General features: G+C 38.3%; 1 protein-coding gene across 2 annotated transcripts in view; it reads right to left on the bottom strand.

Annotated features, from left to right (window-relative positions):
* Positions 1 to 226: 226 nt before the first annotated feature.
* The window catches only part of tmem132e (transmembrane protein 132E), a 230290-nt gene continuing 206394 nt past the window's right edge, over positions 227 to 24122 (bottom strand). For both annotated transcript variants that reach the window (XM_056747008.1, XM_056747007.1), the window contains exons 5-9: positions 22858 to 23001; positions 16807 to 17012; positions 13504 to 13780; positions 9593 to 9787; positions 227 to 3901 (exon numbers count right to left, since the gene is read on the bottom strand). In XM_056747008.1, coding sequence (XP_056602986.1) covers positions 2852 to 3901; positions 9593 to 9787; positions 13504 to 13780; positions 16807 to 17012; positions 22858 to 23001 — 1872 coding nt within the window. In that variant the 3' untranslated portion in view covers positions 227 to 2851. The remainder of the gene's footprint in view (positions 3902 to 9592; positions 9788 to 13503; positions 13781 to 16806; positions 17013 to 22857; positions 23002 to 24122) is intronic.

Here is a 24122-nt window from a genome sequence, read left to right as displayed (position 1 = left end):
CTGTTCGCATCACAACCAGGACTACATTTCACTCTGCAAAAACTGTCAGATTTAACGCTATCATAAAAAAAGCTTTTTGCGTTTCAGGTGTTGCCTTCCATTTATATTTATTAAGTCTGTTATTTATGTGATAGAAAGGTCTTAATCTCTAGACAGCTAATCTGGAAAGCCTTTACACAAATATGGCATAAAAATGCGGCGAATAAAAGACAAAAGAGCAAGGGAATGCATTGTATTTTTTCTTTAGTACTTACATATAAGGAGGGAAATACAACAGTTGTTCTTTTATGGGGAGGATACAGGGAGTTGTAACAGTGCTCTGTACATTAAGAGTGTGGCAGCACATGGCTGATAGTACCGTGCTTCAGCAGGTCATAAAGTACAGCTCGAATCTCTACACCACAACACAGCATGTGGTCAAGGCCAAGGCCTAGTAGCAGCTCCTCTTCGAAAAATAAAAATAAAAGCACATATATTGCAACTGCTGTTTCATATACATACGTACATCATCTGATGAAAGTATAAAAACAACATGAGACTCCAATGTCGTGATACTTACAAATGACGTGAATAGGAAAATAATTTCTCAAATGAAACGAGCTGCTACCAGAGATCCGCTAGTAGTCTAACTGAGCCGTTTGAAAACCTTAATAATACATTGGATGCTCCTTTTGATCATCAAGGTACAGTTGAAAAGTTTACATTCAGTTCTGAACCATCGGATCTGAAATGTGGGTCAAACTAAAAGTTCTGCCAACTGCGCTCCAGCTGTCAATCAAAACTCTTCCACACATTTAGACATCATCACATTAGGATCCCTTGACAAGAGGTGAACGGGGTTATAAATCATAGGAATGAGGGTGTGTTCTCATCAAGTAAATCGTGACTTCCATTTCGAGTGCAAAGGGCCCCTTTTTAAATGAGGGGCTCCGGTCTAATATAATGAATCTTATTAAAAAACAAAGAAACAAAATACAGCTGTTCCCTCCTGCTTACAGGGATTAAAAATGAGAAATCATGAATGTTACAATAAGCACAGTGGGAAAATATGTATTTCAATTGAGACGTCATGAACAAACTGGAGGGACTGGCACCCTGAAACTAACCCCTGACAGGTTAGCAGCAATACACATAGAATTGAATTGTGCACTAACTACGAAACAAAATCTGTTACCAGCTTAATCATTTCTACACTAGTAAACACTTTACATATCTGGGCTGTACTGATCTACTGTGCTAAAAAACATTTCATAGATTTTCTTGCTTGAACGAATTTTGTGAGATTAAATGAACAAAACAAACAGCACACAATGTTTTTTCTTGCTGACTTGAATTTCAAGTAAAATCAAATTGATGAGTTGCTGTAACGTATAATTGCTTAACTAACTAATTGCAACTTATTTTTACGAGTTGGCGGATTGTAAAAATCTAGAAATCTAGAATAGCAAATTGAAATGGAAAGCCAATTTGATTGTATCTAAAAAGTTACAAAAATCCCAAAACCAGCAAATCACACTGTGTTAGGTGTTACAACTCGTTTTGCGATAATTCTAGCAATAAATCTTAATTGAACGTAACTGTGATGCTATAGCGATATTTGGGGGCCGATTTATTTAACCACAATAATAAACCCCTCCAGTGTGTTTGCATAGCATATTGTCCTTACGTTGCTCTATAACCACTTGGGTGGGAATTCATGGTGAGGTCATTAAAAAGACAGAAACCTTCCAGAATTCAAATATCTGAGTCCCTAAATGGCGCCTGTCTCCGTTACTCCACACGCTCACAGAGAGTTATAGCAGTCAGTATGTTCTAAACGTAAGTATATACAAAGGAGGTGGGACACAGAAGGGCAGGTCTGGAACATGCATGTAATGCATGATAACATGATATGTCGTATAATATCATTAATGTATGATTAGATAATTCTCACAATACAAACTAAAATAAGATCAACGAAACCAAATTTATGCCTCCATTCATGCTGAGGAATGTTGGAGAAGATATCTAACTCCACAATGTACAAGCTCCTGCTTTCCACCTCACCTCACAAATGTTTATTTAGCATACCAATGTGAGCAAACAGTGTCAGAACAGAGAAAGGTTTTGACTATTGAAATCCCTTTAATAAGGCTTTTGACTTAACCGAGAAGGAGAGAATGAAACCCTGAAGACATACAGTATGAACGGATTGAATGGAGATAAAGGATGAGCAAGGTGGGGCGGGGGTACTAAAACCATTTTCCAACAGTGACAGGAATCCATGTCATGTTCTCGTAAACGTTCATGACGGTTTCTGTGGCCAAGTGTTATCAACAGTGGCATGAAAATCATCCGTCTCGATCACAAATCTGGGCTAAAATTAGAATCTGCACTTCAAAGGCCGCTTTGTCGGAGAAGAATCTGTTAAAAAAAAATAAGAGGAGAAGAATAATGGACACAGTGCCAAGACGCCAAGCATTCCTCCGAGAAAGATCCTGTCCACAGCGGGGTGACCCACATATCCCACTACAAGAATGATCGAGTACTTAAAGAATCCATCTTGATATCCGTGCTCAAAACCGAAAATCCGTTTCCCCGAAAGATTGTACACTCAACCTTCTACTGAGCAGCAGTCAGACTGCAAAAGCCGTATTTGCTTGAGATATACCAATCCCCTAGACTCGTCTTTGGCTTTCCAGACAGTGTTATGAATTTTTGTGTGTCAAGGTGTAGAGGAAACGGCACTGTGCAGAAAACCCAGACTAAACACTAGGCCTCGGTTTCTTGTTCTCGTGAAAGGTACCTTCTCTAGAGTGAAAAATAAGAGAGAAAAATAGAAAGGAGCGTCTTTAGAAAGTGCCTCGCCAGATCAGGCTATTTCCTTTATCCTGCGCATGTAGTCATGCAGTTCCTCTTGGTCTTGAAAGCCCATGTCTTGGCACACCCACTGTATGTCCTCCTCATTGGCAATGGGGATGGAGTTGTAGGGTAAGTCCTCTGCGGGATGGGTAAAAGTGGTGAACTTGACACGCTTGCGTTTGGATGTGGGCGAGCTTGCATCTTCCCCGTGCTCTTTGGTGGATCCCCCGGAGCTGCCGTCTCCTCGGCCGTGGACCTGGCTTTGCACGCTGGTCTGGGAGCTGCCGCTGCTGTGGTGGTCCCCGTGACAACACGTCTGTACCCCCTCCAAAGTGTTGCTGGGACTCTCTGCCGTCTGAGGCGAGAGTTCGCTCTCAGCACGCAAGGGTTCCCCGTTACCGAGGAACACCCAGTGGTGAGAATGGTCCATGTTGGCTTGTCCTTCAGGGGGGATGCGCTTGTGCCGATACTTCACCACAAACACGATGCAGTTTATAAGAAACAGCAGTATGGCCAAACAAAACACGCTGAGGAGAGCGTACATGCCTATCTCCAGATGCGTAATGCCTTGGGAACTGTGCACGAACTTGTCATCTTCGTCTTCGTCGTCGCTTTCTTCCGTCGTAAGTTCTTGATTGCTGGTGGTTGGAAAGTTGGTGTAATCGATGGGCATGCTCGCCGGCTGCTCGTATCCCTCACTGCCTGCATTGGGGTCAATCGAGGTAATTCTGGTATCTATTTCGGGCTCTGGATCCACGTCCTCCTCAGAGTCTTCGTCTGTTCTGAAGCGGACTTTTACAAACACCGGAGATGATGCGATGACGCTCTTGCGTTTAGTCTTCTGGCAGGATTCGCAGATGGTCATCTCCACATGCACTATGTCTCCCGAGCCCTCGCCTTCTGCGACGATGACTGGCCACCGCTGTTGGGGTTGTTGGGATACGCTAACCACCTTGTCATCTGCTGTGGAGGCGTTGAGGTTGTAGTCTTTAGGGTCATACATGCTCAGGGGGGCAGCAGTGTTGTCGCTGTAGTAGATCCAGATGGACAAACTGGCCTCCTATGAACACAGACAATAAAATCGTTTTATTTACAGAATTAATTGTTTTAACATATTTTTGTCAGAGGTGTACAGTAACACAATACAAAATTATTATCAGATTTTGGAATTTTGACTTTAGCATTGGTATGCTATTAAAAAAGGACGCTACTGTGTTCTGTTTCGCACGCCACTTTCATGTGTACATCAGATGTTTCTCGGATACAAGACAAGTGCAGATTAGAGCAAGTGACATGCAGCTAACATCAGAAGGGCCCGTACACTTTGACCATTGGAGACACGGGCTGAGGGGAAACGGCGCTGACGTGATGCTTGTGTTCTTGTCACCTCATAACAAGCCTCGGCTTGACAGTCGCCTTCCTGTTCCTGTTCCCCGCTCAAGGAACACAATGCTTTACACCTGTTGGCAGGCAGACAAAATGAAAGCCACTCTGCCAGAGTGCTTTTAGTCAGAAATGAAGTGTTGCTATCCTTTTATATTCAGGAAGAGAAGTGTATATCTGCCTCCAGTCAGCAACGCCCTGTTGCGAGGCTGTAAAAAGTCTTCTGTCGCGCCGCTAACTTCAAGGTTGCTCTGACATTCCGGCTGGAGCTCTGTCATCCTCACTTGTCAAGATGAAGAGAGTCTTTGATATGCCTGATCTGAATAAAACATTGAAGACGACACGCTGTCCTCGCAGACCTTAACAGATCACTTTAGCCACTAAACTGAACTTCATCAATCAGCCCCTTGATATTTTTACAAGCTTCACTTTTTTAGACATTAATATGGCATGTGAATGTATCGTTTCATTGCGAACTGTTAATTATATGGTAAGTTAGATCTCTACGGTAATTTCGGATTTATTGTACGTCACAAACTACATACCAACACAGTTTTTAAAGTGCAAAACATGACACCAATGGAGCAGCAGCTAATCACATGACAACAATTTTGAGCTACAGGAAAAATATGGATCTTGTTCGAATTTGAGATTTTCATAAATATTACATACGTTGCCCTCGTCTCACAATCCCAATGCTCTAAGTCATAATTAAACATGTAAAATGATCTTTATTTGTATAAGTATTCTGAGAGGTGCACCTTTCCCAATACAAACTGGATGCGTGTCCAACGGAACCAAAGCGTTTGCGCGTCCGATGAAGCGATTAGCTGTTAGCTTGATTCTGGTTGGGCAAACGAATCTAAGTGCTGGACCAAAGACATTCAGACACTTGAGAGTAGATGCCTAAGACCCCATGGATGTACACGATTCACATAAATGAGCTATTTTTGATTCAAAACGGCGAATTTCACCGAAAAACGACTAGTTTGCAGGTATGAAACTAGAGCTGAAGTGTGCCTGTTTTTTAAAACCTATTGGAATTCTGGGAATCAATTATTTAAATGGGCATTCGGGCACAAAGGACAAGGGTACCTGACGTGTGAGGAAAAAAGCTTGAAAGGAAAATACGCTTTCACACCTGAGATTTTGGTTTGATGTCAGAATTAAAACGCCATAAGCGGTCTGGAGGGGGGTTATGTTATCTGGAGTGGCACATATTTTCATTAAAGTAATTCATCATAACTCAGATATGATGCTACTGATGACATAACCATTTCTCAATGCTACTCCTTTCCAAGAAATGTTTTGGTGGGTAATGTACCCACAGGTTTGAGTAAAATGTTATTGCTCCCAGGTGGCTTATTCATAGCTTGGGAGACGTTTCATTTAATCATTAACTTAAAAGGAATAGTTCACCTTCAAAATGGAAATTCTTTCATTATTTACACGCCCTCTTTTCATTTCAAACCTATATGACATTCTTTTCTCCACTGCAGAACACATAAGAAGATTTTTTTAAAAGTGTTGGTCACAGAAAACTGTTGGTGCCCATTGACTTACATTGGTTTTGTGCCCATTCAATGAAAGTCAATGGGGATGTAATTTATGACAGAATTTTTAACTATTCCATTAACTAGAAATCCATTAAGAGTATAGAGCTATAAAATGTATGACAGTAAAGTAACCTGGGTTTGGGTACATTGGATGAGAAATGTTTTAGCTCATATTGAAATCTGCAATAATAAAACCATACACAATTGCGTTACCCTTCAAATTTTGCCCATTTGTTATTGTGAATTGAAATGCACTCAATGGAAACGTAAATTTTGCAAAAATTCTCATATATCATATAATACATGAGTTTTTTTTCAAGCAATTTCATAAAGGAATAATAAAGAAAACTGCAATGGAAACAGTTTTAGTTGCATTTACAGATCACGTGGTGTACGGACAAGTCACATGATCATTCTCTACAGATGATGTGGTGTGTTTGGGAGAACATTTGGAAGGTTATAAGGAATTCACATCAAGTAATATCTTATATGATGGCCCATATGCAGAAAAAACGAAATAGTGCAAAATTAAGATTTATTAGCAACAGTGGATTCATGTAAATTAATCATCACAGTAGGTGACGGTATGCAAATCTAAAGTTGGTTCGCAACCTGCCAGAAAACCCAAAATTCAAGAAGTTTGGACAGAATTACTTACACATACGCAAACACAAAAATAGTTTAATGGGAATCCTGTCATTTATTTATTTCCAACATTTAATGGTCAAGCGTGTAGTTTTTTTGGAGGATCTATTGACGGAAATGAAATATAGTGTACACAACCATGTCTTCAGAGATGTATAAAGACTTCATATAATAAAGCGTTGTTGTTATTACCTACTGTACGAATCAGCATTTTCTATCTACATACATGGCGAGTCGCCTTGCATGGAATTCGCCATGTTGTTTCTCTTAACGGAAAAACTACTCTACAGAGCATATTTATAAAAAACTATGGCTGTCCAAGTAAACGCGTGAGATCATTTTTTTTCAGATTAACGCTTAAAAATATTTAACGCAATTATCGCAGCATCCGTTTGTTTTTCTCATCCCTTGTCTGGCGTCACATTATATAACAACGCTCCTATTCATGTACAGGCTTTTAAACCACTTAAGCACGATTTGAAACAGTTGCTTTGATGCGTACAGTGAAGATAGACAGCTTCTAGCTGTGGGACGCGGCAAAACGCAATGCGTTCAGTCTGGTGTATACAGTCACATGCTAAAGGCTGCGTCAGTGAATCTCTGTCAGAATCTTTCAGACAGCACACCAGTATTAAGTTCTCTTTCATGCTTGGATGAACAAAACCACACAAGATTATGCCAGAAAGACCATTTTCGTAAGCACAGACTTCAACGTGTTAAATAAAATCTTAAATGAATGCAAAGAGTTGTTAAAATGGTTAAGGGCATCAGGTCTGCGTAAAGAGACATAAGAAAAGAGGAATTCAATGTGTTTTCTAGTAATTCTGTATTTAATTGATAATTTAGCATTAAAAACTGTGTTTAAGAACTTTATTCAATTTCTGTATATTTCCTACCTGTTAGACGTGATAGCTCTCAATTATGCTGTTGATTGGCTATAATTCATGTTAAAATAAAGAAATATTTATACATTTTATAGAGACATCAGTTTCAGTACTAATATTATCATGTTGGCTTTCATTCATAAAATGAAATCTGTTGTTTCTACATTAATTGGAAGATTAAATGTGAATTATTAGAATGTAAAAGTATATCTCAAAACTTAATTGTTAAGTCCGATTAATCGTGATTAATCACAGAAAAGATTTGTGATTTATCCGAATATTTTCAGAATATCAGAGATGATGGTCTAGTGGGTTAAACCACTCAACTGGTAAATTAAAAGGTTGCTGGTTCGATCCCAGAAGCCACCACCAGTGTGTCCTTGAGCAAGACACTTTACTCCATGTTGCTCCAGGTGGATTGTCCCTGTAATAAGTGCACTGTAAGTCGCTTTGGATAAAAGCGTCTGCCAAATGACTAAATGTAAATGTAATTTTTTTATCGATTGACAGCACTAGTAAATACGTTATCTCATTCGGCGAAGATGCAAAAACATGGTAACATCTTAGTGCTTGGAAAGGGAGGGGGGATATATTGAGTGAGCCGTTGGTTGCAATTCGCAACCTCACCGCTAGATGTCGCTAAAATCTCCATACTCCTCCTTTGAGGAGTATGGAGTTTTGAGCAAATCTGTCATGGAAACCCAGTTTGTGACTCACAATGAAGTATACTATGCAGAAATGGTAAAAACCCCTGAAATTTTTGCTGTTATTTCGTGACTCCAGGGGTAAGTGCACTTGAGATCTGAAGTGATGAAGTAAGAGCAGCCGCGCTGGGGGAGGGTCATCACTGATATTTGTAGCACAGCCTCCACAAGCACTTACGCTGATACATTACGCTCATTAAAACCAAAGGTGGTAAAGAACAGTGCGGAGGGGGTTAAGAGCCACCGTATTTGAATGCATGAATTGCAAGCAGCCACCCTCATGTGTTGGGTATTGGTCTAAATACAGAGCAAGAATGAAAAGGCCCCGAGCTTCGCAGCTTGGTGTCGTGACCTGCCCAAGACATTGCATAAATTAACGCGGCACTGTTAAGGGTCCTTTCTTGGAAATATGAGCAAATAGGTTCCAATTATGCTTTGAAAAAATTATAGATTATACCTCCCATGAGGGCTCCCACTTGAGAGTGCTGGAGAACGGGAGCTGTGCTGGCTTCTTATTAAACGAGATCCATGCTCATTTCGTGCGCTGATATTTTACGGGAAATCTGAATGTGTCTGAATGCCAAACAAGCCTTTATTAAAGCAGTAGGGGCCGGCTAGAAGACCGCATGCAACCTTCATGCAAGTAACCTTCAGGCAAACTGGTTCATCAGTATAAGGCTCCGTTCAGTCAGCGTTAACTCTTCAGGAGTGGAATGATCCTGCGCAGCAAGGACGAATTTCTAATAAATGTCACTGGAATAATTAGCTGCAGGGGGCAAAGGGTTAGAGCTTTCTTCCAGGCTCAGCTGCGGTCGGGTTTGATGATGAATGATATTGTCATATTTAGACAATTATGCAAAGATATGGGAAATAAGCATTAAACCTAAAGCCTTTCCACTGTTGGTTGAAGACCAAATTGTGGCCGGCCACATAAAATGGAGACTTGAGGATCAAGCAGAAGATGAAGAACAAACAAACTAGTTATATCGTTGCTGTCCTTCTCAAACCTCCATATTTCATGATTATTATTTTTATTATTGGCCACCCTTCATGTTTGTCATTGGGTTTTGTGAAAACTTAACCAATAAAAAGTATTAAAAAGTGAACAGTATTTAATCACTTAAATGAACAGCCTTTTCTTCCATTTCCTTAAAAACAGTACAAGGTTTCAGAAGGAAAACAACGATATTCTTCGGCTGACGACTGACTTTCACCAGAGACTACTAGATGAATGTTATATCACCTAATTAATATTCATGAGCAAATGTCCCCCCACACTTGTCTTCCCATCCATTCGTACCAATTCTATAGAAATAAAATCAAACTTTGAAAATCTGGTTTGAGCAACCTAAGCTAATATGAGTTAAGTTTTTTATTCCAAATGTAAGTCAATCTGGTTCAATATATACCAAGCCTATAATCATACCTTAAGAATCTCATAAAAACCATCAGCACTTCACTACTATTTTCTTTCAAGAAATAAAATTTTAATCAAATGATACACGACAGGATTGAACACAGCACTGAGAAAACAAAATAAATATCACTTATTCCTGAAGAAAACAATCAAGGTGTATACCTGCTTAGGAGTGGAGAGTGTCTGCAGACCAGTTGCCTTGGCAACCATGGTATGGCTGTTGCCAGGGCTTGGCTGCAGATTAAGTGCCAGTCCAGAGATGGCATGAACGCGTAGCTCAAGTATGGACACTTTCTCGTCTACCACAGAGAACTGTGTTTCGCCCAGCACTGCCTCCACTGCAAGCGGGGATTCAACCTGAAACCAACAAAACAACAATCAATGTGTTTATATACAGCTGAGTGTGTATCTTCAAGGACAATTTAAGGGTGATGGCAGTCGTAAGAAGAAGAAATATAGCGATATGAATTAAGACAGCCAACTAGAAACATTCAGTGTGTAATCCCTCATATTCAAGACACACTCCAGTAAGCAAGACAAGCATGGGAAAATACACTTTTCCTCCAGAGGACGGCCAGTAGTCCGAAGTTATCCACATAAATCTGACACTTCAAACTCATTATGACGCCCTTTCTTCACCTCATAGTGCCGTTAAAGGTCACCAGGGACCTATGGAGTAAGAAGTCAAGTGGGGGAGCACCACCCTTTTTCCTCATGTTTCTCTGCTTAATGGTGAGAGGATCCCAAGAGCCCCGCAATGCCAAGTTAGATGAGATGAGCCTCAATCTGGGTTGTTTTTTTTCTCTTTACATAATTTAGAAAGGTTAGCTTGAAAAGGGTTTTGCGAGGAACGGAACAGGCTATGGGAAGTATTGAAAAGTTTCATTTTAAAAACAGTACGTTTACATTGACCTATTGTGACATGTTGACATTGTTAGCGGATGCTTTTATCTAAATTGACTTAAAAATAAGAAACATCACAAGTAATTTATCCTTCAGGAGCCAGGGCTTCGTTAATTCTAAGTATTAGGAGTAGGTGAAGAGCAGAAAAATAAAGAAAAGGAATAAGAAAAGATTTTCTCGGCAGCACTCTTCTGTCAAAAACACAAAAGTATGAATGACCGAAAATACATTTCCATCACTGATGTCAGAACAGTACTTTAGCTCTTCATTTACAGCCATTCCAAGCCAGAAACAATAATAATACCTGCGTGTAATTGACTCAAATCACGCTCGGCTCGAGGGGAGGAAAGCAAAGCAAATTTCGCTCTCGATAATTCAGCCCAATAAAGACCATAATGACTTTTAATGGTGTTCAAAAATCTCCAGCCTCCGCAGCAAACATTTTCATCCAGCCTGTTATTACTTCCCTCTTCAAAAAGTACCCATCTCTGGATGAAAGCTCTCGTCGCTCATGTAGGTTTATAAACTAGCCGTCGAGCTGATTCTGAGCTCATGTCCCATGAAGTGACTCTGCTCGGCTCTTATTTTGCATTCAATTTTTTCCCCCAAAACATTGTAGAGAGCTCAACTCTGGCTTCTGATCAAGTCCAAAATTTTTACTTGTATGTAGCATACACACAGTGTTTGTTTCCCAATACACTAATGTTTTGGAACAGACTGTTCCAGTTCATTGATTATCCAATTCTATACATTCGATCTCTCACACATCGCCTCTCTTCTGCTTGGAAAGGCTTGAAGCCCGAGGGGGGAAGGCAGATGAATGCATAATTGAACTGAAGTATTTTTTTCCTGCATTTTTTTCAATTCTTAAAGGGATAGTTCACCCAAAAAGGTCATAATTTACTCACCCTCAAACTGTTACAAACATATATACATTTTAGTTCAACACAAAGAGAGATATTTAGAAGAATGTTTAGGGGCACTATTGACTACCATAGTAAAATACTGCCACTATTGAAACAAATGATTTTGTGCTTTAGTAGATATTTAAAAAAAATATATATAATTAAAATATACTTAATATAATTATGTTCCTGTTTTTAACCCAAAAAATTTAAAATAATGTCAAAATCTTGGGAATTAAATCTACTTATTTGAGTTGTTTAGATTTTAATTATTTTGTTTATGTAATTTTATTTGAACAAATTATTAAGTAAATCCAACTCAGTTTTATTATGTTAAACCTATTTAAAATGATCAAATTAAGTTTACTTATTTATTTTGTGTGGAGACTACACAAATCATTTTTGTAGATATAACTACCTTGGCAGTTGATCTGAAGTTCCCAGCATGCTTTCTATCTGACTGCATTAGGAGATTCATTTTTAAGATTAACTGTCATTTTAAGTGTTTGTCAGTAAAAAGAAAGACTTGTTGGTGTTTTGTCTTGATTTTTCTTTGAGAATTAGGAGATTTTTGGTATTATTTTTAAATTTGGGTTTTTTAAGTGGTTACCGTTGTTCAGAAGAGGGGTGCTTGTTCCTCGTCTGAGGGAGGCACGAGTTTAAACATACAGAAACTCTGCTAATGTCAGTACAGAGACCACCAGTCACTTCTCACTTGACCATCCATGTTGTAAAAAAATTTCAATATGAAAGTAACTGATCCGTGAAGTTTGAGTTAGTCACATGATTTAGTTCATCTTTTTTTTTCTGCTTTAAGTAACATATACTTGATATTTTAACAAAAACTAAATGTATGTAGAAATTACTTTATTCTGGTAAGTAAGTTGTACTCTAATTATAGCAGCAAATTTTACTTTAAAAAATTCGTGAAAATTGTTACAAGGATTTTATTATGTAAATTCTACAAGTTATTTCTTTCAGTGTATTGTAGTCAAATGTGCCCTATTGTGTTTTAAAATGTTTTCCACACATTCTTCAAAATATCCAACTTTGCTTTCAACAGAACATCAAAAAGTTCGGAACAACTTGTGGATGAGTAAATAATGAAAGAATTTTCATGTTGAGTGTACAAACCATTCTAAAAAGGTGAGCTTCAAAGCTGCAGTGCATTTGAAGGAGAGAAAATATTGACACAGATTGACACAAAAACAAAACAAGAGAAAACATTCTTACCAGAATAGCTTATTTAGTTTCATACAGGCAATTGCTATTAGTTTTATTATACTTGCTGATGCACCTGCTTTTGACGTTTGTATTAACAACTAGAGCTTTGGGTGCTTGAATAGAGAGCTTTTAAAGGACAAAAAGGATCTGCCCGGTCTACAGTAATTACTACAGTAGTCCATAAACCTGGCAAGCCAATTAAGCCACGGAAAAAAACGAAGAGGAATTCAACAAAATCTTCACAAGAGCCCTAGAACATGTTTCTTGAAAGCTGCTTAATCTTTGTGCTCAGATTACAGTGATGGGGTGAAAGATGAAGATCAAAGAGCCCCCAGGGATATGCTACAAAATCCCTGATGTCGTTGACTTATAAACAATATTATTCATATTTCTCATGCTGCCTTGCAAAGATGGAATGATGCTCTTGTACTCATAGTTTGTGTATTTTCAGCACACATTGGCCATGAGTTCTGCATTAGCCATTAATTATTAATAACCTTTGCAGTTTTCGCTAGTTTAATTTGCAAACTTTTGCTTTCATGTACAAATTTGTTTATGGTGAGAAAAAAACGTTCCCAAAGCAAAATAACAGACAACATCGTGACGAGTTGTGCTCAAGCTGTCATGAATGATCCAAACTCTCTCACAATGAACCAATTGTGTCCTGACTATATAGCAAGAAAGAAAACTTCACTTTAAACATTATTTTGCTAATTTAATGTGAAGTTTTATAACATACTGATTCTCTCAAGAAATGGGTCTATGAAAAGCCAGAGTAATTTTTGCAAATTCTATGCAAAGGTTGTATACACTGAAGATGTTCAAAAATGATTTATTTAGGATTTTGCTTGCAACCTATTTCCCATAGTCGTCTATAAATTCATTGACGAATACTATAACTACTCTATAATGTTGAAAAAAGAATGAGAAAATGACCCTCCAAACAGTACAGTACATCTCTATCCATCCACCCATCTCTCCTTCAAATCAATAATCCTGCATTCATCCAGTAAACACGGTCCATTATGTGCGGTACTCTACCTTGAGAGTGGATGATCCCAACTCATTAGCCACCAGCACTGTTCGATCTACCAGCTCAGCCACTCTAACATCCACAACCTTCAGAGAGTCCTGGACCAGCTCTGTTACATCCACCTGCCAGTCAGGACCCAGCATAGTGATCATCTGGTTCGTGCCCTCGGTAGATGTAGTGTGGAACTGGGTCAAAACTTTAACCTGGGCCCTCTGGTACTGTAACGTACATCCACGGCTCACTTTGCGGTCATCATCATCATCGTCGTCACTGTCTCGGGCCGTTCTGAGGAGATAGGAGAGAAAAAAGGGTCATTGTAACAGTTTTCATACATTCATGCATCATATCTATTCATACATTTTTGTTTGATTTAAAACTATCCACTGTATAGGCTATGGCAAGAAAAAAGTATAATATCAGTAAGTTTATGTAGTTAGTTTAAATGGGTTATTCTCACAAAATCTTGGTTTCAAGATTTTCTTAAAAACACTTGTATTAACAAATTTCCTTTTTATTAATATGAATGGTTTGGCTGTTCAAAGGCATTCATTTCAAAACTTTTACTGACAGTTTAACACAATTAACTTTTTTCAAAAAAGGCCTTAAAAATTCTCATTACCATATCGCATAGCATGTTTTGCTAAAACAGCAAAGCCATGATGCCTTAGCAAGTTTTATTAATCATACATAAAACAACATTAATGAAGTATATTTGAATAAAAAATTATACATGAAACAATTTTTTTAAATGCCGAAATCTACCTGTATCGGTAATGAGAAGGAAAAAGTTGTATAGATAGATTGCCATGAGAATATTAAGCTCTTTACTACAAAAATATAAAGTAATTTGTTCACTTGTTAGCCGCTTAAAAGATACTGGTTAATGTGTTTCTTGTTTTAATTTAATTTAAACTTATTTGTGTGTGTGTAGACCTTTTCTTAATGTTATGGAGGATGAGAATATCAGTCCTGAACACTCCATTCTTCCACTTTTTCTTCATTTTTATTATAAATATTCTGTCAATCATTTTTCTTGTCATCTGAGAACATCTAGTTGAACATTCAATAGTTATTTCAGAATGTTTTAATTTTACTCCGTTTAAATTACAACATATAATGCACTCAAATCAGGACGTGTTACGGTAATGAGAATTTCAGCAGAAAAGCAAAAAAATAAATTTTACTTTTATACATTTGGCAGACGCTTTTATCCAAAGTATTATACATATTATATATATTGTATTATACATATATATTGTATTATACATATACGTTTTACAGTAACAGAGAAATTTAGCAGAGACGCAATAAAATACATAAATAATGCATCCCCATGTCAAACTTATGTTTTGTCCAAGGTAGAGAACACAATTCTCTGTTGCACAAGATGGCGCCGCTGAGTTTTTTGGATGCCAGGGTCAGCAGACTAATTTCCGAGTATTCTTGGCTGGCAAAAACGGTTGTTTTTAAAATAAAAAATAAGAACGTAATATTTTAGCGATATAACAGATCCTCTTTACATTGCTGAGCACTGCGTTAAGACAAAACAACAAGATAGTGTTTAGGACCAGAAATAAGTCTCCATCACAAAAGCTCTTCATTATGCCATTTTTTGTGTTACCTAATTGTATGTTTTATAATTAAAATCAAGCTATTTCAGTGTTTTCGTAAGAATTAACTAAATAATTAGTTGATGAATCGCATTATAATAAATCAATAAAATAAAAAAGGAAATAATAATAGTTGTAGTAACAAAATGAATTTATTCTTTTAATAAATTACACACTCATCAAATTTATTCAGATCCGTCTAATATCACACAAAGTTTGTTAGAGGGCTGCCAGTAACAAAAGGCGCATCATCTTAAGACCTGCTTGAAGAAGGTTCTTGCATGCCTCACACATACCAACCCACTGAATCCATCTAATCCATCTCTCTCAGAGAAATGTCACTGTGTGAAGCGCGAGAGAGAGAAAGCGTGGCAGGGGTGGGGAGTACTGAGAGCTGAATGCCACTTTTGCCATTCCACACACACACACCTAATTAATCAGATAACTGGAGATGTCAGAGACAGCTGTCTGTTTGTAACTGACAGACCATAGCCTGCCCGTCCATTACCTTCAATTGAGCTGAATGCCAAGAAATGAGTTATCATGTGAGGGAACACGCTGGTACCTCTCAACCTAGAGAGACTGGCAGGCACAGTCTCATGAAAGGTACTCGTAAAATTGGAAAGCAATGGATGAACATCATCTTGATCTTTGCTGCGTTAAGCTCTTGTTGCCATGGAGGTCGAAAACAAGAGCTCTGATCAGTCGAGCACCAAACCCAACATGTGATGCTATCTCTTCATACAGCTTAATAAGATCTTCACAGTCGAGGAACAAACACTTAAAGATTGGATCTGTTCTTGAACTCATTATGATGTCAAGAAAACTGCACATTTCATGCAACAGAACCTGTCCAGCCAATAAAAGTCAGCCTCCATTTTTGTGGACAGATCGCCAGTTCACAGAACTAGCATCAATCAAAGAGTGTTAAAGGCCAATGCCAGAAATCTGCCCGTTGACACGTCTTAACATTGTGCGATGTAATGGAATAAAACGGAGGAGAGAGGCATGTTGGGTACTGGGGGATGCTGAATCAAAGCAACTCAAATTGAGGTCAGATGTAAATTTAATGACACACTTGTATCTCATATTGAACAGAGAGAAAATGGAAACTCTGCAGTGAGATGTTTTACATACGAAGGTTTGTATATAATAACAATTCTGTACTATTGAATACCCACATCACACAACCCTAGGCTATAGGTAGATGACAACTTCCTCCAAAACTGGATTAGCACAATCAAATCCTATTTAAATAGTCCATTTTAATGAATTCAATTTGAGATTTACATCAAAAAAGAATGAGCCTGCTACGGGAGCCATAATGACACCAGTAAGCATCCGGAATATTCTATATCATAAATCATTTTGGAGAGGTTCATCTTGAAAACTGCCTGTGCTGAGGGATCTTCTGTCAAGAGCGTGTGACAATATTACAGCTTCAATTTGTCACAATCACAGTAGAAGAGCGGCATGAAGAATAGAGTTTGGTGCTCGTGTAACGTCAGCTCTATAGCTCAATCGTAACTAACGAAGTCCTTAGTGACCTAACATAAACGCTCTTAACAACTGCACTTATTCAATCATGACACCGTTTTAGAGCGGCCAGCAGGGAGTCAAAAAAACAAAGATGTAGAAGAGCAACTTGTGAATTAAACATCTATAAACAACAGCAAGTGCGGTTGTAAGCGTATTTCTGACCTGCGATCCGGCAGGATGGGAACCCTCCAGCCCTTGATGAAGCTCAGCTTGTTGTCAGACAGCTCTACTTTGAGCGGCAGTTTAGGTACCCACACAGTAAGCTCAAGAGGTGCACTGAGGTGCTCATAGATGAAAATCACTCTGGCGTTCATGGAGCCGCGCGTCTCTTTCCCGTTCACAAACACGTAGTCGCAATTCATGGACACCTGTCGAAGAGAGCAGAGACAGATTAGGGAATATTATCTTAACAACAAGCAGACATGTCAACCAACATGTCTTCACCTGGAAGAGCAAGTGGATGACAGTTGGCATCAAAGTAGGGTGTCAGCAGATAAAAACTGTATTTAAATCAATTACTTGGTGTGCTGTTTGCTTTGTCACATTAATCACGATTAATCGCTTACGTCAACATTTGCAGGAAAAGCCTTCAAATGAAGATAATTCAAAGTACGATAACTAAATAGAGTCGCTAACAAATCATTCAAAGTCAATAGACTATATCAGTGATTCCCAACAGGGGTCCGACCTGATTTCCAAGGGGGCTTCAAAATGACATTAAAAGTTAAATAAAATTGAACTTGAAATACATTTCAAAAATGTATTATTTAGCTATTTTCCTTATCTCCTTATTCTGTGTTTATTTTGATGACACTGTGAAATGTATTTTGCATATTTTCTTTCTTGTAATCCTGATTCTGCTATATTGAAAACTGATTAAAAAAAAAAAAAATGTGCTATTCTTAATGATTTATATTTGAATCCCTATTTTGCTCTTGGAAGTAGGTGACATTTAAAAAAAAATGTTGTCCATTAAGTTGCATTCTGTCTATCTGTTGTCAGGGTTCCGTCCTTCCTGTTTCGGGCTTTCATGCCTTGTGGACGGGACCGTGACAGTACAATGTCTTGTATGTATGTTTTGTTATTTGTGGAGGACACGCGGCGAATTATCAAAACATACAGCCGCGTGTCTCCACAAATAACAAAACATACATACAAGACATTGTACTGTCACGGTCCCGTCCACAAGGCATGAAAGCACTGAAACAGGAAGGACGGAACCCTGACATCTGTTCTTGAACAAGACTAATTTTTATCATTAGTTGTAGTTAAAGCTGCAATTCATAATTTCATAACTCTGTTTGTAACTTAGAAATAAAATTGTTACTTTACTGATATCAAACTAATATTTACCACAAAATCTATCATAATTTTGAGCTTACCTTTGGGAATTAGGAAAGGAGACATAAGTTTCTTATGTATCTGCTGGATAACGGATGTTTGTTTATTATTAACCTAAAAAGTTATGAATTGCAACTTTCTAGATTAGCAGTTTAAATTATAACACATACATTTCATTAAAACAAACACAATCTTTTTACTAGAAACATGCTTCTTAAAATAACACCCCTTAAGAATACTTCTGACAGCTTTTATCCTCAGGCGTTGTTGTAACTTGTTATTCAGTTCAATCCGTTCATTTTTTCCCAAGTCTCACAAACTCCAATGTACGCACTAAAACGTCCACAATTTCAGATTTCAAAGTCTCCAGGCAATTTCATTAATACACCTAGAGACGCACCAAAAGAGACCCAATAATCTGCTTTAATCTTATTCCTCCAGGTCTGCCAACACATTTCTTATATACACTGCAGTTTAAAAAAAGAAATGATTTACTGTAATAGACAGTCTAAGCTTTGCTTTGGGATAGCGTCTATGATTTATCTGGGGGTCCGAGGTAGCTGACACTGTAATCAGAGAACCTAATCTCCCTCAAATGGAGGTCAGCAGTTGCAGTCTAGCCAAGCCCATAAATTCATCATAGCGGGGATATCTGTGTAATAAAATATGTAGGTCTCGGAGACAGCTCCCTCTCCTATACATACCATCAATACAGGGAATTGATCATAGGAGATCACTCACCCTGGTAGCCTTTAAGAGACCCTGCTGGAAAACTCACTTCATTTCTTTTCAAAGAGACTGTTATTCAGTGGAAAAATATGAATCATACTCCAGAAAAACGGACATATGGTGTTTGAAAGGGTGGCGAGAGAGAGCTTTTCATGTTCAAATGAGAAACTTCATGGCTTGGCCTAAATAAAGGAACTGTAATAGCATGATTTAAAAAAAAAAGTTTCTCATCAAAAAGAGAGCAACCAATAATCAGATGGCAACTTTGTTAAACAACCAAGCGATTAACAACACACCCCGTTTATGCCACATCTCTTGGTAACACTGGAGGTGCAGGAATTACACGCTTCACCTTTACATTTCTGCTGCAATTTTCTCTTAGGTTCCAACAGCACTCCACGGTCTCTTAGCCGTGTTCCTGCTGAGCCACTTCTGTTGATGTGAACTCAGTCTTGACCCACTTGCTCCTGGGGCTTCTAATAAACTTGGCTGGATAATTCCAAGTCAAAAGCAGTTAAGGACTGTGGGCGTCACTAGTTAGCAGGGGCCAGCTGAAAGTACTTTCATGTGCCTGCCTGCGGTAAGCGTGCCATGGAACCGCTAATCTGCCCTGGCACTTCGCGTGGTTTCAGAGGAGTGTCAGGGGTGAGGTCAGTAGAGTGCCGCCCATCGAGAGACCCTCAGCCTCAACACCCGCCAGCTGTGTTTAGTCCAACAAGCCCCACCGTAACCCTCTATTGTCCAAACAGAAGGGACATTTAATTCAACTCACATTTTCATAACACTTTTGATCATTTTGCATGTTGCAAAGCAACTTAACAGAAGATTTATTTTAGTACAGTCGAGACAATTAAGACAGATAAGCAAACAGCAAGCAAAAAGATAATATAGAAAATAGGAAAATGTTTTATTGTAAAATGTAAATAAAATGACATTAGGTATACTAACTGTAAAAGTAATTATACTTTTTATCTTTATTTTCACCATTCCAAGCCCTGCACAACATGACATAAAAAAATATGAAACTGTGGCCACACATAAGAATCTGTTCCTATGATTTATTAATATGTGAGCATTTCAGCTAAATTATAATTTCACGGCATCATAATTGTGTTTCAATTTTTGTGTGTACATGATTTACAAGACCTCCTGTAAAAACAAATGTTTGTAAAATAATAAGAATAAGAATATTCTACTCTATGTGACCATACAATATACCATACAAGACATATACTTGCTTTTTAACCCTATGCCTCTCACGACAGTTTGTGGCATAGACGCGAATTTGGAGTCTATTAACTCGTGTTCCTGGGCACGAATATCCCTTTTTTCTCGTGTCAGTGAGCACAACCTTTTTTTATATCACTCAGCACGACTTCCTTTTCATGTCACTTTACATTTATATATTTCTAACCTGATATGAAAAGAAGTTGTACATATTTTAGGATGTGGCTAACCAAAACCTCCTCAAACGCCAAAATTTTGCAAAAAACGAGAATTGCACGAGGTGGCAAAACAATGATAAATGGCTCCCCTAACCCCGCCCCTAAATCTAACGTTACAGGGGAAAAGTCAAATCACAACAAAACATACCAATGAGATCGTAGGAAGTCTGTCGTGTGGACAAATAAACACTTAGATATTTCTCAAAATATCTTCTTTTGTGTTCCACACATTTTAAAATGACATGATGTCGAATAAATGACAGAATTGTTATTTTTGGAGTACTGTCAATTTAAATACGAAAGGTAAAAATGATACATGTACTTGCTGTTATTAAATCAACTGTTCATATTGGAATCAGATAACATAAAATGTGTGCGGTCTCAGATGGCCATTGTGACTATCAGTGCCTAGAGATGTAACATCAGCTGGGACAAACGGTTCACACTTTTCTGCTCGCAAACACAAAGCTCCACAGCGTCTCATCATTAAGTGCACACAACAGAAAAAATATTTTGTCTGAATGTTTTAACAAACCAATTCAAATAGCGACTGTTAGCCGGTAGATGCCAGGGACACATTTGGTTTATTATGTGATAAATGTTACATAGAGGAGAATGCGGACCAAACACCTTTACCTAATGCAAACAATTAAAAGCAAAACAGTTTTTTATGACTATAAGAGGAGACTTTGAAGTAAAATAACCGCTCTAGTTCTCGCAAGTGAGGCATCACTTCTATTTTTGAGCACCAAAGGAAATAAACATGACCAAAAACATGAGCATGCATTTTAACATGAGTGAAATACATGTCTGCTTACACACACTGTTGTGTTTGGCTAAATTAGCTACACCTCGCTGGGTTTAACAGACTGTTTTGTTAAATCTGAATCCGAACCTTCAAGCAAATGAGATATTAAAAGTCACTCTGTGGACGAAGCATTTGACGTCATTGTCACAGTCGTGCATGTGCCCATCTGTCATGGAGTCCCCATCCTGAAGTAAAAGCTTCAGCTCCGGGGAAAAAGCTTTGTTATAACAGACACTCATGAATACCTTTTGAATAACATGTTACTGGAGCACGTAACCTTTGTCTTGTGTATGGCGCTTTTTTTCGGCACTGCACCGAGCGTTCTATTGAACTGTCAGGACTCATGTTGTCTCAGCTTGAAGGGCTCATCTTGAATTAGCCTCCAAAGTTCAATGGCCCGGGTGGCCGAGCAAAGCCACTCAATAACACTGAAGCTAATGCTGTGCCCGGGCTCTGCGGCACACGCGCCTGTTTGAATCTCAGGACAGAAAAACAGCGCATGGCCTCTGGCCCCATCTCGGACGGCTTATGGATCTCAATCTTTGCAGACAGATGACACACTGAGGCGTAATGTTATTTCTTTATGATTTAGATACAGTTTATAGTTGAGGTGGGTTTCCACTTTAGCTTTGTTGTGCTGCGGAGCAGATAGAAAAGAGTGAAATTGATGCTTCCCTTAAGAAGGCTGGAAATTGTTTCTATGTATTTACGAGCCTTCAGGAAAAACAACCGCCCCCTTGTGCCAATACAGAGAAGTGAATTATGAGAGCAGGCATGTTTGCTTTAAGCTTTTTTTTGATGTTGCTCCCACGCAAATGACAAACATGTGGGAAAAAACGATAGATTTCTTGAATTTTTTTCGGAAATTCAATGAATGATCAGCATTTCAGCCCGAGTCCTTCCGTATATTCCGGGGCTAATTTGCATATTCATCTATCTGCATATACTTAATGTAGCTGAGGTGGACAGTTCCATTCAAGCTATTCTAGACAGGAAAAATCATTTCAAACGAAAAAAGGTTGAAATATGTAATTATGATGGTCAGAGATTAGTTTTAATGGATACAATTATCGAACACTGGGGAACTTTAAGTTCAGAGTGGCACATGCAGCATGGAAGACCACAGGGGCCATGCATTTTAGCTAATGTCTCGTTTTTGAGCTCACTGAAATGTGGTCTTTCCTTGAAAAACAACAATAATTAACATTAATGTATAGACTTTAGATAATATTGTGTATTACATTATTTTTCATTATTATTTACTGAATAGCAGTCAACAACAGCATGTGTGCTTATTTCATGTTCACTATTTATAGTAAATGTAGTCGTTACCTTTCATTAAATTAAATTATTTTTTTTAAGATTGAATTTCTTGAATCTTAATAAACTTTGTACATCAAGAGTAAAAGCAGGATTCCTTAACTTAAAAAATAGGTCAAGCAGTGAAATTGAAATGAGAAATTCATTTGAGTATTTAATTCAATCTGCCCCATGAGTCCGGACTCTATTTCCAACTGATTCTCTGGATGCCCGAGTCATTTCACTTAGTCTCATAGAAAGGGCCTACGTACCCAACTGCGGCGCTTTCAGTGGGACTCTTCATTTGGAAATATTAAACACAGGTCAAGTGTGCGCTCGCTGCTTTCAAGCGGAGAGAGACACAGTCTCGCGGCGTGCTAAACACTTCTGATGAATTGTGTGGGATTGAAAAGCCAACGATCCCTTTAGGGGATCAGAAAAGCAATGGCCACAAGAGCATACCAAAACTCCACTTAAATGAGCTTTTGATGGGCGTTTTATGATCTCCTAAGTGACACAATTCATTATAAATGCATACAGGAGGTAGCGGACTCCCGGTTGACAGTACCTCTCGGCGCGTTTGCGACATACCTTGACGACATCTTCGTTGAATGACTTGCACTGCACGAATGAAGAGACGTCGGTGACCGCTCCGTTCATCTCTATGGAAACCACTTTGACCGGGATGGCCACAGTGCGGCCAGTAAGAACCGCCGTGTTGATGATCTCAGTGTCCTGGATATGCAAGAGAGATTGAGAAAGACAAATAGAGAGGGTATGAGTCAGGAGGTTAGCATGAGTTCAGTGCACAGGGAATCTGAATGTGTAAAGGTAGTATCTGTATTAGCCTTGGAAAGTCAAAAGCTATAGGTTTCCTGCTCTCTGAGGAACCTGTCCAAACAGTATAAATTCTGGTTGACTGGTTATAAAGACACCTGAACTCTGTGCGTATCTGAGAGGTCTTTAACCAGTAGGTCATAATCCAGCTTGGGCAAATTATCAAAACAACAAAAAATGGCAAAGCTGCTCTTTCAATAGAAATAATCACGAAGACCCAAATTAAGTTGTGATTCTATTTGCTTAAATAAAAATACAGGTTTTTTTATACTGTTGCGTGCAATTGAGAAGGTCTGGAAGTATAAAAATCGTATTTGCTATGAACCAGTAAGAGAAGAACCATGTTTTTTTATATAATAAACTAGAGATGCACCGATATATCAGCCAATATTATTAATCGGTCTCGGATAATCAAAGCTAATTTTCACTCTATCCCTATTGTTCGAAAATTACAAAATATGATTTTATTCTTCAGCATTTAGTTAATGCGAGTTAATACGTATAACCATAGAACTATCGGTCCCTGTAGATATTCGGTATCGGTGGGGAAATTTAGTATCAATGCATTCTATTAAAAACAGATGTATCTTTTGCATCTTTTTAGATTTTTTTTAACCAGAACATGGTCTGTCATGAGAAAATGTGTTTGTAAATATGTCAATAAGAAATAAACAATTAAAAGAAAAAGCCATTTCAGACAACTCCAAATAAGACCGATATTTCCATAAACTCAGCATAAAACCTCCAGGACCCTGGTATACCAAGTACGGATGAACTTTTAAAACACTGCGTCCTCAGTTTACCAATTTAAAAGTTTTCCTGTAGGATGACACATGCAAATAAATCTATGCTTTCAATTACACTTCAAAAGATGCAGCCAATTAAAGAGCACATTGGCCCCACAATTGCTTTCCAGCAAAAATCAATTCATTATTTTGGTCAGAAGTGCTGCGGGGATGTTGCACGACTAACTGTATATTATTTCCCTTGTGGCCCTCAGGAATAAAGAAAAGATTATG

Source organism: Triplophysa dalaica, chromosome 4 (assembly GCF_015846415.1).
Source record: "Triplophysa dalaica isolate WHDGS20190420 chromosome 4, ASM1584641v1, whole genome shotgun sequence".
NCBI classification, from domain to species: Eukaryota; Metazoa; Chordata; class Actinopteri; order Cypriniformes; family Nemacheilidae; genus Triplophysa; species Triplophysa dalaica.
The sequence above is the reverse complement of the archived record's forward strand: the minus strand, read 5'-3'. Positions and strand labels throughout refer to the sequence as shown.